This window comes from Sus scrofa, chromosome 13 (assembly GCF_054392235.1).
Source record: "Sus scrofa isolate SSC_HxYL_T2T_F1_AM1 chromosome 13, Sscrofa_HxYL_maternal_Yorkshire_Landrace_v2.0, whole genome shotgun sequence".
Classification (NCBI taxonomy): domain Eukaryota; kingdom Metazoa; phylum Chordata; class Mammalia; order Artiodactyla; family Suidae; genus Sus; species Sus scrofa.
The window spans coordinates 44,023,194-44,048,582 of NC_139395.1; the positions used below are offsets into that span (position 1 = coordinate 44,023,194).

Here is a 25,389-nt window from a genome sequence, read left to right on the forward strand (position 1 = left end):
AAACAATAATTTCTCTCCTCCCCTGACAACTTCCCCACCATCCACAGCAGCCCCCATCCTGTCACTCTGGTCACCGAGTCCACGGTATCATTTGGGGCTCAAGACTGACATATTTTTCCTCTGACTCTCAGGCTAGCCCTTTTACTTTTCCCAGAGCGGAGACTCTGCCACATTTTAAGATTCAGTCAGGATTTGTACTGCTCAAAACAGAGGCCTGATAAGTTGAGAAAGTACCTAGATTAATCTTGGGGGTGGGATACAAAATAACTCTCCATGGGGAAACTAACCATGCACCATCCAGTCCCCCCCACTCAGGAGTTACACTATGAGGTGCCCTTCCAGTCAATGGGGTTTCTAGAAGTTCATATTACTTAGCTGTGAACAAATCCGAAATTACATTTTCTCATTAGACAGAACATTTCTGGCTGCCATTCCTCATCTTTCCTGTTTCTCTTGTTTATCTATCTGAAATTTCTCTCTCCCCCTCTTTCTCTCCTCTCTTATGTTTCCTAAGATCCATCTCATAGTTTGAGATACCATGGAAGAAAGGATGTCACTCTTTCTAACTGACAAACATCATGGAAATTTCCCCTGATTATGCAGAAGTGTGTTGTATTTGCCCCTGATTAAGAGTTACTTCCCATACCTTGTGGAGAAAACTGAATTTTCTGCATCAGTTCTATATCACTGTTCCCTTCTTTCTTCAGCATTATATTTATTTACTCATTTTGATACTAGATTTTTTGGATACTGATAGAAAAGAATGAAAAAGAGCAAAGGAAACACAGTATAGTTAGATCAACAACAGCAACAATCTAATTTCTCATGGAAATGGCCTAAAGGGACCTGGGTTCTATTTTGAAGCTGGTTTGAATAAGCAGGTTGTGTTAGTCCAGATCTCTTTACACCTTTATTAAAGGAGATGATTGTGAGGGAAAATGGGCAAGTGCTGTCAGGCCCCAGGGGAAGCAAGGAGCCAAGGAAGGATGGCAGAAGACTCCCGCCCTGTGTACAGACTAAGGGGAGTCTGGCATGGCCACCGGGGAACCCCAAGCTAAAGCTGGCGGTCAGAGGAGGCCACGTCTCCCCGGAATGGGCCTGCCTCAGTTTCCGTGCCAGGCTGGGTCAGGACTGGTGCAGTCCCCAGGAAGCAGAGCACTGGTTTTAGAGCCCTGCAGCAGGGCTTGATCAACCATACACCCGGCAGTTGGAGGTATGCCAGGTGCATGCTCGTGGCTGTCCCGTGGGTGGTTTGCTGCATCCTTGGTTTAATTCTAGATTTGAGTTGGGAGGCCAAAGTGGAGGCAAGCCTCTGCTTCTCTCTTTAAATTGTGAGGTGTCCACCCCCACCCCTCAAGTAACACAGCTTCCATGTGGTCCCTCCACCTTGCCTTGTAGCAGAATCTATGACAAAGGAGATTCCTTTCTGTAGATGCATGCTTCTGTTGAACTGGGGGGCTCTAGAGAAGGGAAGTGTGCTGTCAATGGAGGGAACTCAGAAACATGCTTGACCACCAAGCACCAGAGGCAGGCCTTGCTGGCTGCAAGAATCCGTCCATTAACTCTACCGGGAACATGTAAGAGGAGGTAAGTGGCTGGAGTCACCTTCCTGGCCCCAGGAGCTGGTGACAATAACAGGAGTAATTCCAGGAAGCTGTGTACTTCTCCCTGCTGCTCTGGCAATCACTTCCTTTCACATGCTCAAGGCCATGGTTGACGTGAGCTCTCCTGCAAGAAACTTCTGCCCCTTTCATAGCTTCTAAACATCCTTTGCTTTCCCCTCAGATGCTGTGTTCCTAAGCTGTCTTCTGTTTAGTTTGTTGTTGCTGTCACTGTTGCTCTAGTTGTTTCTCCTCTGAAATGTCTGCTTTAGTTTATGTGCATTGAGAATCTGCAGGATCAGAGGTATGGGCGTGTGGGGTCTGGTTTTCTAGACACCTTGGGAACCCATGAGCTGAGTGCTTTGAGTAACCTGAAAGAAGCACGAAAAATCTCCTGCCCGTTCTGGGAAGAGCCAGACAGAACAAATCACCCTGAACCACTATGGGTTCTGTCTTTACATTTTGCTGTGCTCATCTTCAGAGAAAGACAGCAGCCCCCTGTCCCTCAAACGGTGGCACAGCACAGGAAAAATGAGCACCAGTGCACATTCTAAACTCTGCGGTGGAGCTCTCCTTCGCCTTCTCTGTGGCACTTGCCAAGGCCTTTGCTGAATCTGTTACCTCACGTACAACACAGGGTAACAACAGCATCCCTGGCAACCTCGAGGGCCGCTATGGAGACCCCTGTCTAAATGGGAAGATGGGCCAGAAAGCAGTTGGCAGCTATACTGAGCTGTGCGCATGTGTTAACAGATCATCAGCCCAGCACCTCCCAGAGCTCTCTGACCCAACCCTAGGCTTGAGAGAAGATAAAAGGTGTTATTTGGGGAAAAAAAAATGTTTTTTCTACCTTAAAAATAGGTTGGAGGACAATGCAAGGTTAACCAAGTTTAAACCTATTCCTCACTATGGATTTCTCAGACTCTAATGTCCTGTGAATCTTGGTGAATGTATTCTGGGCAGAGAATATGCTTTCTGTGGAAATCTGTGGGCTTCCACACCACGCCTGCTGTTAGAAAGGCCGTATGAGATAATACGATGGTCCCTGAGTGGAGGACACAGGTGTCAGATGTGGTGCTGGCTCTGACGCTGATGCTTGGATCGTAAGTGACATGAAAGACAGAGGAGTTCGTTTAACCAAGGAGAGTTAGTGAGGGCCTCCAACCTGAAAGACTTGATACCAGAAACAGCCCAGCGGAAATCCCTGACATGTGCAAAGAATCTGACCAAGATCTCCCAGAGTCACCACGCCCTTCCAAAGTCCGCACAGGCTCCTGACTCACCTTGCTAATAAGAATCCTATGTGGCTACAAATTTTGGGAAGAATTGGCCCATGGCAAAGGCCAAACACATAGTAACAAAAACCAATGGAGGACTTATTTTCTCTTTTCCAGACCAAAGGCTTCCAATTCTCCTAACTCTTTCCTGATGGAGGGTTTTGTTGACCATCCGAGGCTGAATGCTGGCTGTCAAGCTCCCTCCAACTGGGGGCCTCAGGATTCCCATGAGCCCTCCCAGAAGAGTCTTCATCTTTTCGTCCTATATTTTCTTTATAATCTGAGCATATGGCACAGTCCTGCATACACAGCAGATGTTTGATATACATGTGGTGAATTTCACTGTCTTGTCCATTTGGCCAGTATATCACAGGTCACTCCATCGGTGGTCAGAGCTCTTCCTACAAATATTGGATGAGCACCTGCTCTGTGCCTGGGGTGATCCTAGGTCTCTTGGACACGTCAGCATGTAGAGCAGGTGCATGCATGGCTCTGCCCTGTGAGGCTTATGTCAGTCACAGTGGTGTTCTACCCACCCCATATAATTGCTTATTAGCCTTGATTAAGTCCCCAGAGCCTTTTTACATATTTATCTTAGTTTGTTCCGTGGCAACCCTATGATACAGTTATTATTATTTCCAGATGAGAGTTGAGAAAGCCGAGGTCCAGCAAGATTAAATGATTAACCCATGGTCATGCAGCTGTGAGTGCCCCAGTTGAAACTCAAGCTCAAGTCTTTTCGTGTTGTCTAAACCTGTGCTACAACTCGCCTCATCAAAGTCTCCCACTGAGCTTTGCAAAATAATTAGGTGATCCCCTAGTCATCATTCTTTCTTTACAAGGAAATCCTGATTTTGTTTTTTATCCTGCCTCCTCATAGGTGAAAGCCATGCCTATCTAAGAATTACCCCCCTTCCCCCCAAAAAAAGCAATTCCAAGGGAAGGCAGAACCCCTAAAATTGCTGCTAAGTATCAGCAGCATTCATCTCAAGTGTTACTCAACTGAGATCTTCACATGTGATCTCAATCAAGGAAAAGAAGAACTGCTCCAAACGATATTTTTCTGAAGACTTGCAAAACTTCAGAAGCTAAGCCTATTTGAAACAGGAAGCTGTGTTGTTTCCTACCTTACTAATGTCTCTGGTGGTATCAGATGGTATCTCTGTTTCACGACTGGCAAGACCTAAGCTATCACTGGATGCATAAAGGACTTTGCTCAATTAGCAGGTACTATTGTCTTCTTTTTGTTCTCATCTGGGCGAGAACTTGTTAAGTGCAACAAAAGTTGTTTGTTGAGAAGAGGCTTCCAGGTAGACCATAGGGTTCTAGGAAAAAGGAGACAAAGTAAGGGTTCTGGGCAGGTGGAAGCAATGCCTCCAAGGAGTGCACTTGGATGGAGGAGGCAGAGAGGGAGATCTGCCGCCACGCAGTAGGTAGTAGGGGCCAAAGTGGGAGAGGAGATCGTGAAATATGTCCATTTTCTTCTTGCTCTCTCTCTCATTCTGCTTTTCCTTCTCTCACGTGCACCATGATGCATTTGCCTCTTCCAACGCATCCAAAAGTGGCCTTTTGTTCCTTTTCAGGCAACATGCCCATGACTGTGCCCGTGTTGCCTTTCCCATACTTTCACAAATTCTCAACTATTGAGAGGATGACTGCTCCGAAAGGGTTATACTTAGTTAGTACTTTTGGGTTATTGATATTGACTTGTAAGAAACAGTCAGTGAGAATATATTTGCATATATGTGTCTGTGTACATACATTTATATATTAATTTGTATATATACATTTCAACTTTTCATGGAAAAATTCACCCTAAGTCAGGCTATTAGATGAATCCTTTGATTGGCTGATTTGGTATCTTTTTGCCTGGATCTACAAGGTTGGCTGCTTTTCCTGGACCTGTATTAGAGGGTAGAGATAGAAAGTCTTCCTAATTTTCTGGGAAACTTTAGATTGGTTGGGAATGAAAGTTAACTTTTGTTTGACAAGTGCTTCAAGGGAATGTGGTAGGAATAGGGGAGTCTTTGGTACACGGAAGTGATAGGAGTTGCAGTGTATCTGCAGCTCTTTTCAGAAGATGGTGACAATTACCTTGAACTTCTTAGGCTGAGTTATTTCTCCTAGGGGAAGCATTGCATGACTCAATAAGAAAAAGCAGATATGCCCAGAAGAAGAATAATGAGTAAAGGGCACAGATAATTTGCAGAAAAGGAAATACAAATGACTAAGAATTACAGCTTTTAAAAACCCTAAGAAATTAAATAAATGTTACAAAATAATCCTTGCCCATAAAATTGGCCGAGTAATTTTTTTCTTTTAGATCTCCGTATTAATGCTTGCTGAGACTAGCCTACTAGTAAATATATTGTTATACACTTTCTGGAAGCATTTTGGCAAAATGCATCAAGTGTCTTAGAAATATGACTACAGGAGATACTTTGTGCATAGTGGGTTAAGGATCCAGCATTGCCACTGTTGCAGCTTGGGTCACTGCTGTAACACAGGTTTGATCCCTGGACGGGGAACTTCCACATGCTATATGCGTGGCCAAGAAAGAAAGAAAGAAAGAAAGAAAAAGAAATATGACTACAGGTATCAGTGGTGCTTTGAGAACTCTGCTTTAAGGAAATTTAAAAAAACAAAAGATATTTACTGTAGCATTACTTGTAAAAGCGTGTGTTGGGAACAACTTAATCACACAACAGTTAAGACAATGATTAAATAACCATGAATATCTATACAATGTGCAGGAGTTGTTACAAATTATATTTTCAAATAATTTTGACCACACAGAACTAGGTATAAAATTTAAAATATCAGAATACAAAAGGGCATGCAAGTGTGATATCAATTGGAACAAACATGGCCCTAGAAAAGAGGCAGCGGTTTGCTCTCCATGGCACAGGTCAGGGTGGAAGTTCCAGGGGCCAGGAAGCTGAGCCCTCTGGTATGCTCAACACTCCAAACATGTTATTCTGTCTGCACACACATCAGTTCCCTATAAAACATTTCCTCATGATCATCTCTTTCAACTAAATAACATATTGGCCTGTATACAAACACTAAAAATCAGCCATATTTGAAATATCTGCTATTGGGATATAAAGAGTAAATCTAATCTTTGAACAAAGACATTGGTAAAAATATCCAGAGTTACTTGGCAGGTAGATGAAAGCAAGTCATTTAACTGACCACCCTCTAAGAATGGGGTGTAATCTCTGCTCTCGTAACTAGTAATAATGACTGGTGGCAGTGGAAGTCCACGTGCTGCCCTAAAATATAAAGACTGGGGGATGTCTGCATCTGGAAGGAAGACTGCATTTGTTCATGATCTCAACCCTGAGGGGTTCTTGAGCATTTCCAGGGAGGGAGCTGACTGGCTCACAACGCAGCCCATTCTGTTCCTGCATGACTTAGTTCTGAGTAAGTTCTTCCCCATGTGTGACTGAATGCAATTTCTTCCAACACCATCAAATTTCTTTCTCTCTGCAAAGTCTACCCCCTCTTCTATAGGAAAAGCTATCATGTCATAGGCTAAAAAGCTATCATGTTGAAGGGTCTAAAACATTGCCCAATCCAGCCCTTTAATAAAAAGCGATTAGCAAACTCTGGTCCAGATCAAAGATGTACAAATAATGGGAAAAAGGAAAAAAAAAAAAACTAAACTAAGTCTCAAGACTTTTATTTCTCAGATAAAACAACCCAAGTTCTGCCAACTATGGCTGATGCTTCTGGACCTGTGCTCCAGGCTGTTATGAGGCCTCTTAAAATGTGGTACCTGGGACAGAACCTAATATTTCAACTGTGTAGTCTGAAAAGTGAAAAGCAAGGTAAAAATTATTTGTTCCATCTGTCTATGCACTTGAGAAGTACTTACTAAGCAGTTATTACTCGTCAGACATTATACTGGGCACTAGTCCTGCACCAGCCAACACGGAGACTACTTGCTCTTGCTACATGTGGCCATTGCAATTTAAGTTAATTGAATTTAAACAAAATTAAAAGCTCAGTTCCTCAACAGCAGTAGCTACATTTCAAGTGCTCAACAGCCATGTGGCTAGTAGGTGCTTTACTGGATAGCAGAGATAGAGCATTTCCATCACTGCTGAAAAGTTCCATGGGATAGTGCTGTGCCAGATAATTATTTTTTTCTGACTATCCCAGGTTCTCTGTGCAAAGAAGTGAAAAGGGATGAACTGACTTAGAACTGCAGGTGGGAAGTAATTTGAGTAGCTAGATGGATAGGTATTGGATGAATAAATGAAGGGATAGCTAGGCAGAAAGGTGGATGAGAATCAGCAGTGTGGATTTCCTTTGTTCTGGATGACCTACTAATATAAACCAAGACTGAACTAGCTTTTGAGGTTGGCTTCTAAAGAGTCTGCAGTTGAGGATATTCTTAGTTCAACCTTTAGATTTCCTCTTTTCTTCTCACTGAAGCTTAAAGAGGTTGGAGGAATGTAACTCAGAGACAGCAAATAGCCTCAAAAACTATAGGAGGGACTTCATGTCACCTAGTCTGCGAGCTGTCAACCTAGGCTGTACATGGGAATTTCCAGGGGAAGTTAAAAATCAATGAAGCCTGGGTCCCACCTCCAGAGATTCTGATTTAATTGTTCAGGTAAAATCATTGGAGTTTCAAAATCTCCCCAATGATTCCCACAGGGAATAAGAGCCACAGCCCTCATCCACTTTCCCTCTCTCACAATATCCTTGGCAGGCAGTCACCCAGCCTCTGCTTCAGTTCCTCTAGTCACAGCTTGATCAGGGCCTTACAAGGACTCGTTTCATTCTGGATGATCCTGCTCAAGCTCTTCCTTGTGTTGTGGTTCAATTTGCCTCTCGGAACCAGAGCCTTCTGCTGGCTCTGGGGGCACCACTGGGAGTCACACACAATTCTGATTCTTACATACACACCAGGATCTTGCTGTCTCTCCTTTCCCAAGTCTCATTTCTCCAGGGTTGATACCCCTGACTCCTTCAACTCATTTTTATTCGGTAGGGTTTCCTCTTCACTACATTTGAGTTGGGCAATGTTTGCATTAAATATCTTGCCTGGGACCTGGCACAGTGCTCTGGATATAACCTCAGACCACTGAAAGAGCCCACCGCATGTTAACTTGTAATTCTAGTTGACCGTAAAGTTAGCAATGTGATGGGTTAAAAAAAAATTTCTGCATGTAAATTTAGATTAGATTAATGGAAGTGTGGTAGCAGATTATGGGAAGTGATCATTTCACAGCATCCTAAAGTGATCAAAACTAAGCGATAGACTATAATCATCATTTCCTTTCTACCCCATAAAGGAGAACACTTCCTTCCTGTCCACAATGTTGGACTTGTCCTATGACTTATTTAACCAATGGACCATGAGATGGTGTGACATATGTCACAACTAAGTGCAAGCTTTTTTTTTTTTTTTTTTTTTTTTTTTTTTTGCCTTTTCTCGGGCCGCACCTGCAGCATATGGAGGTTCCCAGGCTAGGGGTCTAATTGGAGCTGTAGGCGCTGGCCTACGCCAGAGCCACAGCAACACGGGATCCAAGCTGCATCTGGGACCTACACCACAGCACATGACAACACCGGATCCTTAACCCACTGAACAAGGCCAGGGATCGAATCCGCAACCTCATGGTTCCTAGTCAGATTCGCTAACCACTGAGCCACAACGGGAACTCCGTAAGTACAAGCTTTAAATGTATTTGCATGGCTCAGTTCAACCTCTTGTTTCTTCAGCATGGGTTCCAGAGAGAGAAAACATGGGGAGTAGATTCCAATGTACTCACAGCTGGGAGCAGAGCCCAGGAGAATCTGAGCTAACCCATAGTCCTCATGTAATAATTAAAGGCTTGTAGATATAAAAAAAAAAAAAGACAAATGAATTAAGTGCCCAGTAGAACTCTCCCTGATTCCTGGTTGTCTTTTATCTGCCAGGAATCCAACTCTCTCTCTCCTTCTCTCCCTCCCTCCCCCACCTCTCTCTCTCCCCCTGTCATCTCTGTGAAAGATAATCTAACCTCAATCATTCTTCATTGGAATGCCAGTAAGTAAATGGATTAATACAATCTGGGGTTCCCATCAGGTTATTTAATTTGGTTGAGATCCAAGCCCGTTTGTAGACATTCAAACTCCTCATTCATTTTAACTAAAGATTTTAATGAAGGTTGAAATGTCAAGCATTACTGGATACTAATCACTGTAGGTTTTCTACAACCTTGGGTAATGGGTGACAGATGGGTTCCTTGCAAAAAAACCAAGAATTTCTCTTTTGATGGAGGAGATACTTCCTCTTCAAAGGCCAGAGTGTACTATCTCGGACAGTATCTGAGAACTTTTGAAAGGACTGAAACCTTGAAAAATAGAGAAGGTCAGTGGGTGGAGGGAGAGAAAAACCAACCTGAATTTGCCTCGTTCTGTGTCCTGATGTTCTCACATGTGTTAGCTCGTGTAACCCTCCCGTTAGTCCTTCTCCTTGTAGCACTTTCTTCACTTGGCTTCTGGGACATCAGTTCTTCTCCCACTTCACTGCCCACCCCTTCTCAGTCTCTCTTGCTTTTATCTGCTCACTTCTCTGGCTCCTGATTTGGGGCGCTGCTCGGGATGCAATTCTTTACAGTCTGCATTTCTGTTTCTAGTGCTCTTACACACAATCATGGCTTTAAAGACATCTTTGTGACGACAACTGTCAATTTTATATTTTCAGCCAAGAGTTCTTCCCTGGAGCCATATGTCCAACTGCCTACTGGACATCTCCACTTGGATGGCATACAGTCATCTCAGCCTGACATGGCCCAAGCCAGGTTTATTTTCCCCCAGCCTTCATCTCAGCTGGTGGCAACTCCTTCCAGTCTCTCAGGTCAAAACTCTTGAAGTCAGCCTTGACTACTCATATCCTATCTGTCAACAAACACTCGGCCAGCTTCTGCATTTATACAGAATCCATCCACTTCCTGCTCTTTCTATCCCTACTACCATGTTCCATCCAGTGTCACATTTTGCCTGGATTTTCATAAAAGCCTCCTTACTGGTCTTTTGTTCCTAACTTTGTTTCCATAGTCTAGTCTCCACAAGGCAGCCAGAATATTCCTTACAAAATATAAGCAGGATCATGTCATGCCTTTAACAGAAACTCACTGCTGGTCCCCACCCCATTCAGAGAAAAGCCAATGTTCTTCAAAGGCTGCAGAGCCATAATGAACTTCTGCCCACACCTCTTTGATGCCCTCTCCTAACACCCACCCTGTACTCCTGTTCCAGCCGTGCTTAGCCTTTTGCTCGTCTAAGAACATGGCCTCTCCCATCTCAGGATATTTGCACCTACTCTTCCTCTCATCCCTGTTCAACTCATTCCCTCACCTTCCTCAAGTCTTTTCTCAAATGTCATCTCATGAGCTCCTTATTGACGCCCTCCACTTTAAAACTGCACCTCGACAACCCCATCTCACTGCCTTTCCTCATTTCCTACTTCATCTTTCTCTGCAGCACTCTGACCACCAGAGACACTGTAGGGGTGTTTGATTTGGGCTGCACCCAAGGCATGTGGAAGTTCCCAAGCCAAGAACTGAATGCACTCCACAGTTGCGACTCGAGCTGTTGTAGTTACAGTGCCAGATCCTTAATATGCTGGGCCACAAGGGAACTTCCAACACTGCAGTTTTTAGTTACCTATCATCTATTTCCCCAACTAGAAAATGAGTTTCATGAAGTCAGAGAGTTTTGTCTATTCTGTTCACTGACGTGTCTCTGTCCCCAGAAGAGTGCCTGGCATATCATAGGTGCTAATAAGTATTTGCTCAATGAATGCCTGAAGAACCCCAGGAGGCATTGGCCCCTCTTATCAGTGGGTTACTCATAAAGACTCTGAGACACAGAGAGATTAAGCTACTTGCTCTGAGTCACAGTCACTTCTTTAGACTCAGGAATTAAACCATTATCCTAGACTGAGGAGGACCAAAGATACATAAAAAAGAAAATCTTATGCCTATGATTCCCTGGCACCAAATATCAGGGCTTGGTAATGGAACCTGATCTTAACAGCAGGCGGTTCTGCAGGAATGATCACCACTAGGAGTCACCCGTGAGCAGGCTTGTCCAGATGGACAGGTAGATTCAGGGTGCTAAGTAGTGACTTCATCCTTGCTCTCTTGTCTATATTCTTTTTGTTGTTGTTCAACATATTTATTTATTTAAATTACTCAATGTATTTTATTACATTTATGTTGTACAATGATCATCACAACCCAATTTTATAGCATTTCCATCCCAAGCCCCCACCGTATCCCCCCAACCCCCCAACGTGTCTCATTTGAAAACCATAACATTTTCAAAGTCTGAGTCAGTATCCATTCTGCAAAGAAGTTCATTGTGTCCTTTTTTCAGATTCCACATGTCAGTGATAGCATATGATGTTGGTGTCTCACTCTCTGACTTCACTTAGCATGATAATTTCTAGGTCCATCCATGTTGCTAAAAATGCCAGTATTTCATTCCTTTTGATGGCTGAATAATATTCCATTGTGTATATGTACCACATCTTCTTTATCCACCCCTCTGTCAAAGGACATTTAGGTTGTTTCCATGTCTTGGTAATTTTATATGTTGCTGCAGTGAACATCGGAGTGCATGTGTCTTTGCGAGTCCTGGTTTTCTCTGGATAGATGCCCAGGAGTGCCATTGCTGGATCAAGTGGTAGTTTTATTTTCAGTTTTCTGAGGAATCTCCATACTGTTTTCCACAGTGGTTACACCAATTTACATTCCCACCAACAGTGTACTAGGGTTCCTTTTTCTCCACACCCTCTCCATCATTTCTTGTTTGTAGATTTTTTGATGATGGCCATTCTGGCCAGTGTAAGGTGGTACCTCACAGTGGTTTTGATGTGCATTTCTCTAATAATGAGTGATGTTGAACATCTTTTCATGTGTTTTTTTGGCCATCTCTATGTCTTCTTCTTTGCAGAATTGTCTGTTTAGATCTTCTGCCCATTTTTTTTTTTTTTTTTGTCTTTTTGTCTTTCTAGGGCAGAACCCATGGAATATGGAGGTTCCCAGGCTAGGGGTCCAATTGGAGCTGTAGCCGCTGGTCTACACCAGAGCCACAACAACGTAGGTTCCAAGCCATGTCTGAGACCTACACCACAGCTCACAGCAACACCAGATCCTTAACCCACTAAGTGAGGCCAGGGATTGAACCCGCATCCTCATGGATGCTGGTTGGATTCGTTAAACTGCCGAGCCACGACGGGAATCCTTCTGCCCATTTTTTGATGAGGTTGTTTGTTTTTTCGGTATTGAGCTGCAGAAGGTGTTCATAAATCTTAGAGATTAATTCCTTGTCAGTTGCTTCACTTGCAAATATTTTTTCCCATTCTTTATGGGTTGTCTTTTCCTTTTGTTTAGGGTTTCCTTCGCTGTGCAGAAACTTTTGAGTTTAATTAAGTCCCATTTTTTTTAACTGTTGTTTTTATTGTCATTACTCTAGTAGGAGGTGGTTCTGAGAAGATATTGCTGTGGTTTATGTTGCAGAGTGTTTGGCCTGTTTTCCTCTAAGAGTTTTATAAAAGTATCTGGTCTTATATTTAGGTCTTTGATCCATTTGGAGCTTATTTTTGTGTATTGTGTTAGGAAGTGTTCTAATTTCAATTCTTCTACATGTAGCTGTCCAGCTTTCCCAGCACCACTTACTGAAGGGTTTGTCTTTTCTCCATTGTATATTCTTGCCTCCTTTGTCATAGATTAGTTGGCTGTAGGTGCATGGGTTTAATTCTGGGCTTTCTATCCAGTTCCACTGATCTAAATTTCTGTCTTTGTGCCAGTACCACACAGTTTTGATGACTTTAGCTTTGTAGAGTAGTGTGAAGTCAGACAGCTTGATTCCTCCAGCTCCATTTTTCTTTCTCAGGATGGTTTTGGCTATTCTGGGTCTTCTGTGCTTCCAAACAAACTTTAAAATATTTTGCTCTAGTTCTGTGAAAAATGTCCTTGGTAATTTGATAGGGATTGCATTGTATCTTTAGATTGCCTTGGGTACTGTTGTCATTTTGATAATATTGATTCTTCCAATCCAAGAGCATGGTATGCCTTTCCATTTGTTTGATTTCTTTCATCAGTGTCTTATAGTTTTCAAGGTATAGGTCTTTTGTCTCTTTAGGTAGGTTTATTCCTAAGTATTTTATTCTTTTTAACGTGATGATAAATAGGATTATTTCCCTAATTTATCTGATCTTTTGTTGTTAGTAAATAGAAATGCAGTTGATTTCTCTGTATTAATTTTGTATCCTGTGACTTTGCCAAATTCATGGATGAGCTCTAACAGTTTTCTGGTAGAGTCTTTAGGATTCTCTAGGTATATAGTATCATGTCATTTGCAAATAGTGATAGTTTTTCTTCTTCCTTTTTATTTGGATCTTGTCTATATTCTTTAGATGATCTATCAAGTGCATCTCAGAGGCTAATCCCATCAAAGAGACTAAGTACTTAAATACACACACACACACATGCACACCCCAGATTAGTGACGTTACTAAACTGGGGTATCACTCAGCATGTGGCCTTCTCTTGAATATGCCTGATTTTAACCAAACTCCCATTACTGTTAAAGATCAGCACTCTTCATCACAGGCATGACAGTTTTCCACTTTAGCAAAGTTTTAGAATTAAAAGCATTTCAAATTAATAGCATCCTTTTTGTACTTTGGGGACTTTGGAAGGTTGGGAGGGAGGATGTCCAATTATAATCAAGGACCAGACAAACATTCTAAAACCACTATTATTTAACACCACTGTGGAAGTTATAGCCAAAACAATAAGGTGAGAAATACAAAGGAGAAATATCAGAAAAGAGGAAATAATCTTACCACCACTTCACAGATCATATGACTATCTATCTAGGAGCCTAAAGGAATTTATTTTTTATTTTTTATTTTTTTTAGGGCTGCCTCTGCAGCATATGGAAGTTTGCAGGCTAGGGGTCAAATCAGAGCTGCAGCCACCAGCCTATGCCACAGCCACAGCCACAGGGGATCCAAGCCATATCTGTGACCTACACCGCAGCTCATGGCAACACCACCACCAAACTCCCATTACTGTCAAAGATCAGCCAGGGATCCAACCCACATCTTCATGGATCCTAGTAGGGTTCATTACCATTGAGCCACAACAGGATCTCCAGGAATTTATTTTTTAAAATAAGCAAGGCAATCAACTTAAAACATACAAAATAATTTTCTTTCATACATACCACAACTGGTTAGGGAAAAATATCTCATTCACAATAACTCAGAAAATATAAAGGTAGATAAAAACTTAATAAGAAATGGGCAAGATCCATAAATAAAAGCACTATGGCAAGCAGAGTAAGCAGATGTAGCACGTTCTCAGACATAAAAACTTGATAATATCAAGTTACCAAGTCTTCCTAAACTTACCTATCAATGTAACAAAATCCCACTTGACCAAGTGATCTGAAAGTACTTGGCCAAGTGATCTGAAAGTTTATCTAATAACACGAATGGCTCCAATAGACATGACACACTGGGAAATGAATAATGAAAGGCAGTTGTATAATCAGATAATCTACATAAATAATCTAGTAAGTCTATGATAATTAAAAGAGTGTTTCTGGCACAGAAATCAATGATCAGGGGAGTGGAATGTAAAGTACACAAGTAGAATCAGGAACATGAAGGAATATATATGGCAAAGGTGATATTTCTAGCCCCCAAAAGAACAGGGTCTTTAAACTAGGGAACCATTTAGAGAGAAATAAAATAGAAATGCACTTTGTAGCATATATCAAACTAAATTAAAATGAATGTAGTGACTTGTATAAAAATGGAACCCTAAAGATAAAAATATATATAAGCACTTATATAATCTCAGGGTGTAGAGGTGCTTACTAAACAGAACCCAAGCCGGTGGCTACAGCTCCCATTCGACCCATAGCCTGGGAACCTCCATATGCCGCAGGAGCGGCCCAAGAAATGGCAGAAAGACAAAATAAATAAATAAATAAAAATAAACAGAACCTGAGGAGTTCCCATCATGGCTCAGCAGTTAACAAATCCGAGTAGGGTCCATAAGGTTGTGGGTTTGATCCCTGGCCTCGCTCAGTGGGTTAAGGATCTTACGTTGCCATGAGCTGTGGTGTAGGTCACAGACGTGGCTTGGATCCCGAGTTACTGTGGCTGTGGCGTAGGCTGGCAGCTGTAGCTCCAATTCAACCCCACCTGGGAACCTCCGTATGCCACAGGTGCGGCCCTAAAAAGCAAGCAAACAAACAGAGAAACTAAAGAGAACCCGAAGGCAGTAACAGTGTGGGCTCTGGAGTCAAAGGACACAAAGTGCCAGCTCTGTTCTACATTAGCAGAAGAATGAAGCTCATCAAGTGGTTGTTCATCTATAAAATGGAGATAAAAAATCTACTTTGCAAAGCTGTGAGGATGAGCTAGCTTATACAAAGTGCTGGCCTAAAGAAAGCACAATTACAACTCTTATTTCACAGCGGTTATGTGGAAAGAATGTAAACTTCCTGAACTCAGAGACTGTTTTCTTCTCAGCATTTTTTTTTCTTCCCAGGTGGTGACAACTGGGAGAAAAAAAAAAAAACCCACATCACACACAAAAAGCTTCTGAACATACCATGCATGCTGAGAAATGGGTATTTCTTCCATTCAGAGGCACTGTGAGGGGGAGGGCTCGGGACCAAGCAGCTGGAGATCCAGTGCAGTGGTTTGACTTAGGGCATCTTGGGAGCTTAACAAGTTCTGAGCAGATTCTCATTAGGAGGGGCTCTGGCTTGCACTTGGAGAGGTGTTTGAGGGTCCAGAGAAATGGTCTCCACTTCTTCAAAGTCAGGGTGTTTGAATTACTACAACCACAGCCCCCAGCTGGGGAGGGGTGGCTTTCTGATACTCACTCTGGAACATTAAAGTACAGTGTGCGAACACACAGGCTGAAAGGCTAGTTCAGCAAGAGAAGAGCCGGGGCCCTCCAAGGTCAGAATTTGCCAAAAGTGCTAAGAATCACAGAGCAGGAAGAAGAGAAAGTGTAGACATGACAGTATCACACAGTGAATAATTTAGAGGCATCCTGGGAGCTGGCGGCCCTCATGTCCACGTCAAGGTGCCCACCGTGGTCACCTGAAGGGCCAGCCAACGCTGGTCTCAAGACCCCAGGAGAAGCCTCCCCTCCCCCAGTCTGGGTAGTTGCACATCAGCTCCATCTGAGATCAAAGGGGAGAACCAAGCTACTAAGATCTCAAAATTCTAAAAACAAGATTCAAATGCTCTACTAGTGTGGCCTCCTCTTCAAGTTTCTTAGATCTCAGTTTGTGGTTTCAAGTTCTGATGAGCAAACCCTTCATCTTGTAATTTGCCTAGGTTTCCAACCCAATTAACTTTAGAAAAAATGTGCCTGCCAAATATTCTAGCAGTGTCTGCTTGAAAACACGTGCTGTCAACTATAGTTTCATTGATGGGGAATACTAAAAATTGTTAAATTTTAAAGGTTTAAAAATGATAAACCACCTCCCTCCCGCAACTATTTTATTTGCCTGTTGCCATTTTTTTTGTCTGTTGCCTTTTATATGTAACCATAATTTCATGTTGCATCAGTCTTTGTTACGCACTTTACATTCTCTTCATAAACATTTGTATGTGATTATACATGGCCTCCAAAACCAGTTTTAACAACTACATAAAAATCCACTGTGCAAAGAGACTATAATAGTATTCGAAACATCCTTCACGTATCAAATATTTAAACTGTTGCCATTTCTTGTTTTTCTATTATGAAAATAATGCCGTAATGAACATCTATCTCTATGCACATTATGTACTGATTAGGTCTACTTTTTCCCCTTAGGGTAAATTCCCAGGAGTGGAACTATCAGATCAAAACCATATGTATCCTGACAGTTCTTATGACATATAAAATTTACTGAATCAAGCTGCATTGCATCAGCAATGAATAAGTGTTCCAGGTTCACTGCAAACTCACCAGCATTGAGTGCCATCAGTTAAATTTTTTTGGTAGTTAAAACAGCATTTTGAATTTAAATATAGAAGGGTCTCCAATTAGAGGTGTTTCTTTTCAATTCAGCTTTGCAATACTCATTAAAATTTTACACTGGTGATTGTGAAACTCTGATTATTAACATAGAGAGGTATTCGTTAACTCATGTCATTTACCACTGTAAAAATGGGGGCTGCATGTATATTTAGTTGGACCTGGTCAGAAGGAAATGGCAAGAAGAGGGTGCATTTCCTTCTGACTCCAAGAATTGTGGGAAAAGAGACAATGGTTATGGAAGGAAGCAGTCCCATCTGTGTGGCCCTATCTCTCCCATCCACGCTTTAGCTGGAGTTAGGGGTGTGAAGAGCTTTTAAATAAACTGGGGGGACCCTTAAGAGGATGTCTCTATGCAAGTCACCTCCTTATGCACATGGGATGGCCAGTGCACTGAAGCTGGTGGTCAGAGAGAAAAAAGATGTAGTTTGTAGTCTTGTGTGTCCCTTGGTTTATACATGGCACCAGCATGGAGTCAAGGAGGAAGAGGTCTGCCTGGGCATCTGCCACTTCAGAAGAAAGGGCACAGCGTGGGCTAGAAACCTGATGGAGATGTGGTTCCATCGGGAGCCGACGGAACGCTCCATCACCTGGGAGGGGTCATTATGCCCAGGGAGGACTGAGAATGAGTAGATCTTGAGGTCATTAACCATAAACCATTGCAGCAGATGCCAGCACTAGGCTCAAGGCTGGGACTAGGTTGACCCCCTCTCAGGAGACCACCCACATAAATCAAGAACCAATAGGAGACCAAGGTACCTCCTTCCCCCTCTCCCTATGCATGAGTCATTCTGGCCTCTCCCCCGTATCTCCACTGCCCTCTTAGACAAGACGGATGAGAGAAGAAAAGGAACGGACATTATGAGCTGGCAAGAGAGGATGAGTAAAACTTAAAGTCATCATTCAAATGAATGGCTGGATCAGGCTAAATTTAAAACACTTAGGACTAAAATTTGTGAATGCTTTTTCCTGCTACCCAGTGGGCGGGAAGCTAGTAACAAAGAGACAAACAGTTCTGGAGACTAAAGAAACTTCATTTACTTCGCATGGCTGAGTTATACTGTGAGCAATTTTAACGAACCAGCTAAAGGACCATGATCTTATATTTCGCAAAACTGTATCAACACGTGCATATCCGCACAGAGAAATGTTAATGGTGGTAAACTTATCATGGTAAGATTTGGGGTTTCCACCTGTACTTTTTTTCCTTTTCTTTATTGCTGATATTGTTTGTTTACTATTACTAGTCTTCTAAAATGCAAGGACTATGATTAGGACTGCATACAGGTAAATACCATACTGGTTTTCAGATCTCTGATCCCATGTAACTAGCAATCAAGGACTTGGCTTTCAACTCTCCAGAAACTGCTTGCTTCCCTGTGCTTTTCAGTCTAGGGTACTTCCAAGATTTTACAATTTTATCATACTGATCACGTTGGATTTATGGAAGTGACACATGAATTAAAGACATGATCCTTAAGTTGAACAAAACTTTATTATTATTTTTTTTAAAGTTTGACTTGTATTTAGATCAGTCTAGGAGAAAAGGGAAGGAAATACGAATAATTAGTGGTGAGTAGAGGCTACTATACCTTTGATCTTGAGAACTCTGTTCCCTGGTTGCTTCAGACATTGTTTAGAGAGACACTGTTCTGATTGTAAATGCATAACAGACAAAACAGTGGATATTTTCCCTCAGCTGCTGTGGATTATGCCATTAGGAGGAAGAATGCTGATAAGATCATATAAACCAGTGATCCTCAATTCCATTTTCATCTCAGAAGCCTGGCTGTCTCACTGATCAGTAGATGATGTACTAGGACAGAGGTATGAAATTAGGACAATAAAGAGTTCCTGCTGTGGCACAGTGAGTTAATGATCTGGCTTATCCCTGTGGAGGCACCTGTTCAATCCCTGGTCCAGCAAAGTGGGTTAAGGATCTGGTGTTGCTGCAGCTGTGGTGTACGTCACAGCTCTGGATCAGATTTGATACCTGGCCCTGGAATTTCCATATGCCACAGGTGTGGCCAGGAAAAGAAAATAGATGGACAAGTTCTATCCAAATGCCCCTACATATTCCTGATTTCATATGAAATGGCTTCTCACTGCCTTTCTTTCAATTCTGCTTCCTACCAATTTTAGAGAGGTTTGATTGTTTTTGTTGTTTTAGTTTAAAATGGGATCTCGTGTGGACTCTCTCATTTGATCCTCACCACAACCTTGGATTCTATGAGGATCATTATTTTGGATTTAAGTAAATGAGGCACAGAGGTAAGGGCTTTGCAAGTCCTAGAGCTGGTGAGCACAACAGCCAGGAATGGCTCCTGTCTCTCTTTCTACTCTCACTCTGACTACACAGAACCTTGACAGGTGCTAACCTTTGGGGTTCCAGTAGAATACTGGGAATACTTTGCTTAAGAAGCAAAGATAATCCTTGACATTAGCTCCAATTATTGCATTTCAGGTAGATGCTGGTCTTGAGAAATGCCTATTGACAGGCATTCATGACTTTACACTGTGCCTTCCTCATAGAAAGGAGAAAGTCAGCAGGACCTCTTCTGAGGAAGCAGTGCAGGGTTAACTGTCCTTCATGAATTCCTTCCTTGTCTGTTTTTCCTTCTTCTCCAGCCAAGTCTGTAATCTTAAGAAAAGCAAGCACTTACCCTAGGAATCCTGGTCTAAAAAAAATATCAAATCAAATAAGAAATCCCATTGGCTTATGCCTCTTGCTCAGCCCCTCTATGAAGGAGAAACTCTAAGGGGCTTGCTGTTGGCACACAACTAGCTCATCTCAGCACTGTCAGGGAGAGGAAAAAGGTAGGCTGCTTATAATTACGACAGTAGTTAATAACTATAATAGCTAAGTCTTCACAAGTCAAAAATTACTGCACTTGAATCTAGTCATGAGAGAGTTGGACATAGATCGTGTAAACCTAGTCTGAACTTTTGTAATTACTTATTAGAGAATTTTAGACAAATTATTAAATTTCCTTAAAGTTCAATTTCCCCATTAGCTGTGATGAACAGTAAGTATGTTGTTATGGCGATATGGAAAGGGATAGTTATTTGTAACAATAATAATCACTATTATTATTATTAGCATTTGATTTTTAAATAGAATGATTTTGAAAGTCACACATAATCTGTAAAACATAAAATGAAAAATGCCTTAGAAGAACAGTAATAATAATTGTTATAATACTATTGTTTTCATTACCCACACTGTCTCTTCCTGTTTTGTATTTTCTCCTTTAAATGCGTGAAGCAATCAATATCCCCACCACCATTCACAACGTTTCTACTTCTCCTATCACGGATCACACTGACTTTCAAAACATTAGATTCTTTACTTCTGACATCTGTCCCCCCCCGCCAATAGCATCTCTGACAGACCTTTGGAAATACATGCTGAAGAACGTATAGGCTGTTTATCCCTGTGGTTTTTGTGAGTAAATGAATAAACCCACTGGTGCAGTTCATGTGGGGTGGTCATGGCTGATTGTGGGGTTGCTTTTTCCTTCTTCTATCACAGGGACAAGAAAAATGGAAACCTCGGTCAATGGGATTGAGACTGGCAGTGATGCTGTGGAGACTACACCCTATGACTACGAGTTGGCAACGCCATGTATAAAGGTCAATGTCAAGGATGTGGGGGCCCACTTCCTGCCCCCACTGTATTCCCTGGTGTTTGGCGTTGGTCTGCTGGGCAATGTAGCCGTGGTGGTGATCCTCACAAAATACAAGAGGCTCCGAATTATGACCAACATCTACCTGTTCAATTTGGCCATTTCTGACTTGCTCTTCCTATTCACGCTGCCATTCTGGATTCACTATATTTTGCGGAAGGAGTGGGGTTTTGGCCACCATATATGTAAATTCCTCTCTGGGCTCTACTACCTGGGCTTGTACAGTGAGATCTTCTTCATCATCCTGTTGACCATAGACCGGTATCTGGCCATTGTCCATGCTGTATTTGCCCTTCGAACCCGGACCATCACTTTTGGTATCATCACCAGTGTCTTCACCTGGATCCTGGCAGGGCTAGCAGCCCTCCCTGAATTTATCTTCTATGAGTCCCAAGAGGAGTTTGGAGATGTGGTCTGCAGTCCTCTTTACCCAAAGAATGGAGAAAATACCTGGAAGCTTTTCCATGCCCTTAGGATGAATATTTTGGGTCTTGCTCTGCCTCTGCTCATTATGGTTGTCTGCTACTCAGGAATCATTAAAACACTGCTGAGATGCCCCAGTAGAAAAAAATACAAGGCCATCCGGCTCATTTTTGTCATCATGGTGGTCTTCTTCATCTTCTGGACACCCTACAACCTGGTTCTCCTTCTCCTTGCTTTTCAAATAAACCTGGAGGCCAGCTGTGAACAGAGCAAACAGCTGGACCTGGCCCTGCTGGTGACGGAGGTGATCGCCAATTCACACTGCTGCGTCAACCCCGTAATCTATGCCTTTGTTGGCGAGAGGTTCCAGAAGCACCTCCGCCACTTTTTCCACAGACATGTGGCCATCTACCTGAGCAAATTCATCCCATTTATTCCTAGTGAAAGAATGGAAAGAACCAGCTCTGTCTCCCCATCAACGGGAGAGCAGGAACTCTCTGCTGTATTTTAGGTCAGATGCAGAACATTGTCTGAAGAAGATGAAGCAAATACATTGACCTCTATACCAGTCCTTTGAACTTCCAGCACAGCACTGAAGCTCTGAAGACATTAAAATATATACACAATGGTGGAGGTATATCTATGCACCCCAAAGTCATTACCAAAGGTCAATGGTTGGGCAGTGACTCGTGGTCAACCCTGAAGAGCAGAGCTTTGCTTGATTCTCTCAAGAGTTACATACATTTTAATGCACCTGAAGTTAGATAGTTACTATATGCAGCTACAAACAAGTAAAGCTTATCTTCTTTTACTTCAGCCAGTTATTGACATAAAGGAAACATATTTCACAAAATACAATAAATCGATTACATTCCTTCTAAATGTGCCTAATTTTTTCTTTGCTTGATGAAAATACATCTTAAAAATGTATATGCCTTATGTGAGAAAAAGAATGTGTGTGTGTGCACGTGCGCATGTGCGTGTGTGTGTGGTGTGAGACTGGGTCACTTTGCTGTACAGTAGAAATTGACAGAACATTGTAAATCAACTATAACGGGAAAAAATAAAAATCATCTAAAAAAAGTATGCCTATGAACTCTCAACACCATAATGGCATATCACACCTGTTCTGAATATTCTTCATAGTGAACTGATCTCCTATTTGCACCAAATGACATTTCCCATGAGTGACATAACAGAAGAGCATTTGGTATTTTCAGTATAGAGAATAGAAGTTGCTCATAGAAACCTCTCAGAGCCCTGAAATGTGCAGACATTGTCCTCTTTTACGCCAGTCTCACTGTTTATCCAACTGTGTGTTAGGTGATACAGATAGGATGCACCAACATTGCCTTAGGTTAAGTGAAGGATGCAAAAATGTAGAAAACAAACATAATCCTTGCCCCCATGGAGACTTCCTTGTAGTGGAGGATGTAAGACAGACGGAAAAAAAAAAAACAAAAAACAAACAAACAAAAAAACTCCAGTGCAAAGTGGAATGCACTCAATGCTTTGCCCGGACCTGGAAGAAAGAGACCATTTCCAGCTGGAATGTGAGGGAGGAAGACTTCATGGAGGAGGTGGCTTCTGAGTAGGTCTCTGAAGGAGAGGAAGATTTTGAAAGGGAGAGAATTTGGGGGAAACATCCTGAGCCAATGGAATGGCTAATTAAAGGTGAGAGGGGAGAGCATGAGCATGTGTGGATGGCAGGTGTGATGGGAAGCTTGGGATGGACCATGAATTTCAGGCAGAGCATCTTGGGCTTTATTGGGAAGACAAGGGGAGCTACTGAAGGGTTTAGAGCAGGAGAGTAAAGCAATAAACATGATATGACAGGAAGATAAATCCAGTATCACCCAGAGAATGGAGCAGAGGCCTCAGAACCATGCAGGGATGTAAGTTAGGAGACAAGTGCAAGTGTGGATGATCAATGGGTGATAAGTGAGGTGCCAAAAGCAATCTGAGAAAAACTTGGCCAAGAGTTAAAGCACCAGGAGCAATACATGGTCACTTAAAAAAAAACAAAGGGCAAAACACAGTGTATGTTTAAAAAAAAGAAAAAAAGGATATACACAAATTGTGCTCAGAACCACTGAACATCTTTCTTAAAGAATATGAGAGAAAGCAACAGTCATCATCTTTAGGGACAATATACATAGAGAATAGGAGAAGGAGATCTTTCTCTGAATACTCTTTTGCACCTTTTGGATTTTGAAACACGGCAACATTTTTTTTTCAAACATAAACAAAACTTTAGAATTATATTTTAAAAACTCCAGGTTACTATTCAGATATGGTATTCATTCTACTAGCCAAAAGGAGATTAAAGCCCCCTGCCACGATTTAACCCTGTAACCTAATTAGATCATTCATTCTAAGCCCCTCTGTAGACCAAGTAAACTCTGATTGCTAAAGTTTTAGGAGCTAGATGCTCAAAGTCTACAAAACAGATTGTGAAAAAAAGGGGGGTTGGAACATGATGGACAATTCACAGCATCAGCTCCTACTGGCCATGAGACCAAGCGCATTTCCCATTTTTCACTAAGATTAATATTCAAGTTTCATATATTCATCCACTCATCTGCTCACTTATCATTCATTCATTCAATAAACATTTGCTGAGCACCTGCTGTGTTCTCAGCTAAGTCCTAGGCAAATATGTACTCAGTTAAGTACCTCATGGAGCTCACTGTCAGAATGAATTAGATAGTGTTCTGTCCTACAATGCCTAAGTTCAAAATCATGTCTTAAAAAGAAAACTGCCAATGCCTAAATTCAACCCAAATGACAGAAACTGGGAGTTCCTGTCATGGCTCAGTGGTTAATGAACCCAACTAGTATCCATGAGGATGTGGGTTCGATCCCTGGCCTCGCTCAGTGGGTTAAGGATCCAGCGTTGCCGTGAGCTGTGGGGTAGGTTGAAGATGCAGCTCAGATTGTACATTGCTGTGGCTGTGGCATAGGCTGGTGGCTACAGCTCTGATTCGACCCCTAACCTGGGAACCTCCATATGCCACAGGTGCGACCCTAAAAAAGACACACACACACACAAATTACAGAAACTTCCACTCTAAGATCAGAAAACATTCCAATTCTAAAACATTTTACATCCTAATCTAATGCTTGGAGAAGGGATGTGCCTACACTTGGCCATCCATGCTGTCCAGTCATGACTGCTGGTGAGTAGCCTTGATTTTTGTTACCTTCATCCCTGTCTGAAAGGTCTTACCTCACTCAGTGGGTTAAGAATCCTGCGTTGCTGCAAGCTGCAGCGTAGGTTGCCGATGTGGCTTGAATCCAGTTGCCGTGGGCTTCAATCCCTACCCTGGGAACTTCCACATGAAGGTGCAACCATAAAAAGGAAAAAAAAAAAAAAAAAAAAAAGGAGAGAAATCCAACCCTACATGGCAGCACAGGATGTGAACTCTGGAACACTAAACCATGCAACATGAATCTCAATGTGGCTAAGAAACTTTGAAGTTACTTTTTCTCTTTTTTGTGGTTCAGCCAAAATGTAAATAAAGCAATCATGTAAAAGCTAAAGATCACCAGTTCTCTCTTGCTTTGTGAAGTAGTGTCTGCCCTTAGGTAACCGCAAGTACAAGGTATAGGTGCTTGTTCATACTCCTGCTGTCACTGAAAGCTTTTAGAGCTCTGTGACCCACACAAAACTGCATGTAACTGAGTCACAGATTCAGCGTGCTCTACCATGCTTCCCAGTCCACACTGTCTGATGGTACCATCTACGATGACAGAAAAGTTCCACATCTGTGCTGTCCAATAAAATCACCACAGATCACATGCAGCTACTGAGCACCTGAATGTGGCTGCTGAGAATGGGGAACTGAATTTTTCATTTTCATTAAATTTTAATCGAAATAGCCACCATGTGGCTGGTGGCTACTGCATGTGGTTCATGGTGCATTAGCCTCTTCAAACTTGCCTCCTCAGTGCTGCCTATACATCAAACTTCCCATAGTCAGCAAACACATTTCGAACACTGTGTGACAGGCTGTGGAAAAAGGCCAGTGATGCAAAGATGAATAAGATGTATTTACTGCTCAGTAGAAGAGACCCATCTGACTCAAAATGACTATAATGAAACGTGACTGGGGCTCGAAGGCCCCAGTGGCAGAAAGTAGAATGAAGACATTGAAGAAAGGGACACAGAGAAAGTGACATTCTGCTTATGTTGGGCTCCCCCCAAAGCAGCTCCTGAGCAAGAAATGAAGAGCAAAGAGTTTATTTGCAAAGTGCAGAAAACTCCAGGAGGGACTGGGGAAGTACAACGGAAGAAGAAGATGCCAACAGAAGGTATGTGATGAAGCGCCTT

The 25,389-nt window shown here is 42.3% G+C and overlaps 1 protein-coding gene across 5 annotated transcripts in view; it reads left to right on the forward strand.

The window, feature by feature from the left end:
* CCR3 (C-C motif chemokine receptor 3) overlaps window positions 1–21,938 on the forward strand; it is a 34,512-nt gene extending 12,574 nt beyond the window's left edge. For 2 of the 5 annotated variants that reach the window (NM_001001620.1, NM_001435018.1), the window contains one exon: window positions 20,480–21,935. In NM_001001620.1, coding sequence (NP_001001620.1) covers window positions 20,491–21,567 — 1,077 coding nt within the window. In that variant the 5' untranslated portion in view covers window positions 20,480–20,490 and the 3' untranslated portion in view covers window positions 21,568–21,935. Of the gene's footprint in view, window positions 1–2,995; window positions 4,106–18,646; window positions 18,775–20,479 lie in introns of those variants that run through there. The other 3 variants (XM_084987167.1, XM_021068579.2, XM_084987165.1) reach the window with 3 other exon arrangements.
* Window positions 21,939–25,389: the final 3,451 nt, after the last annotated feature.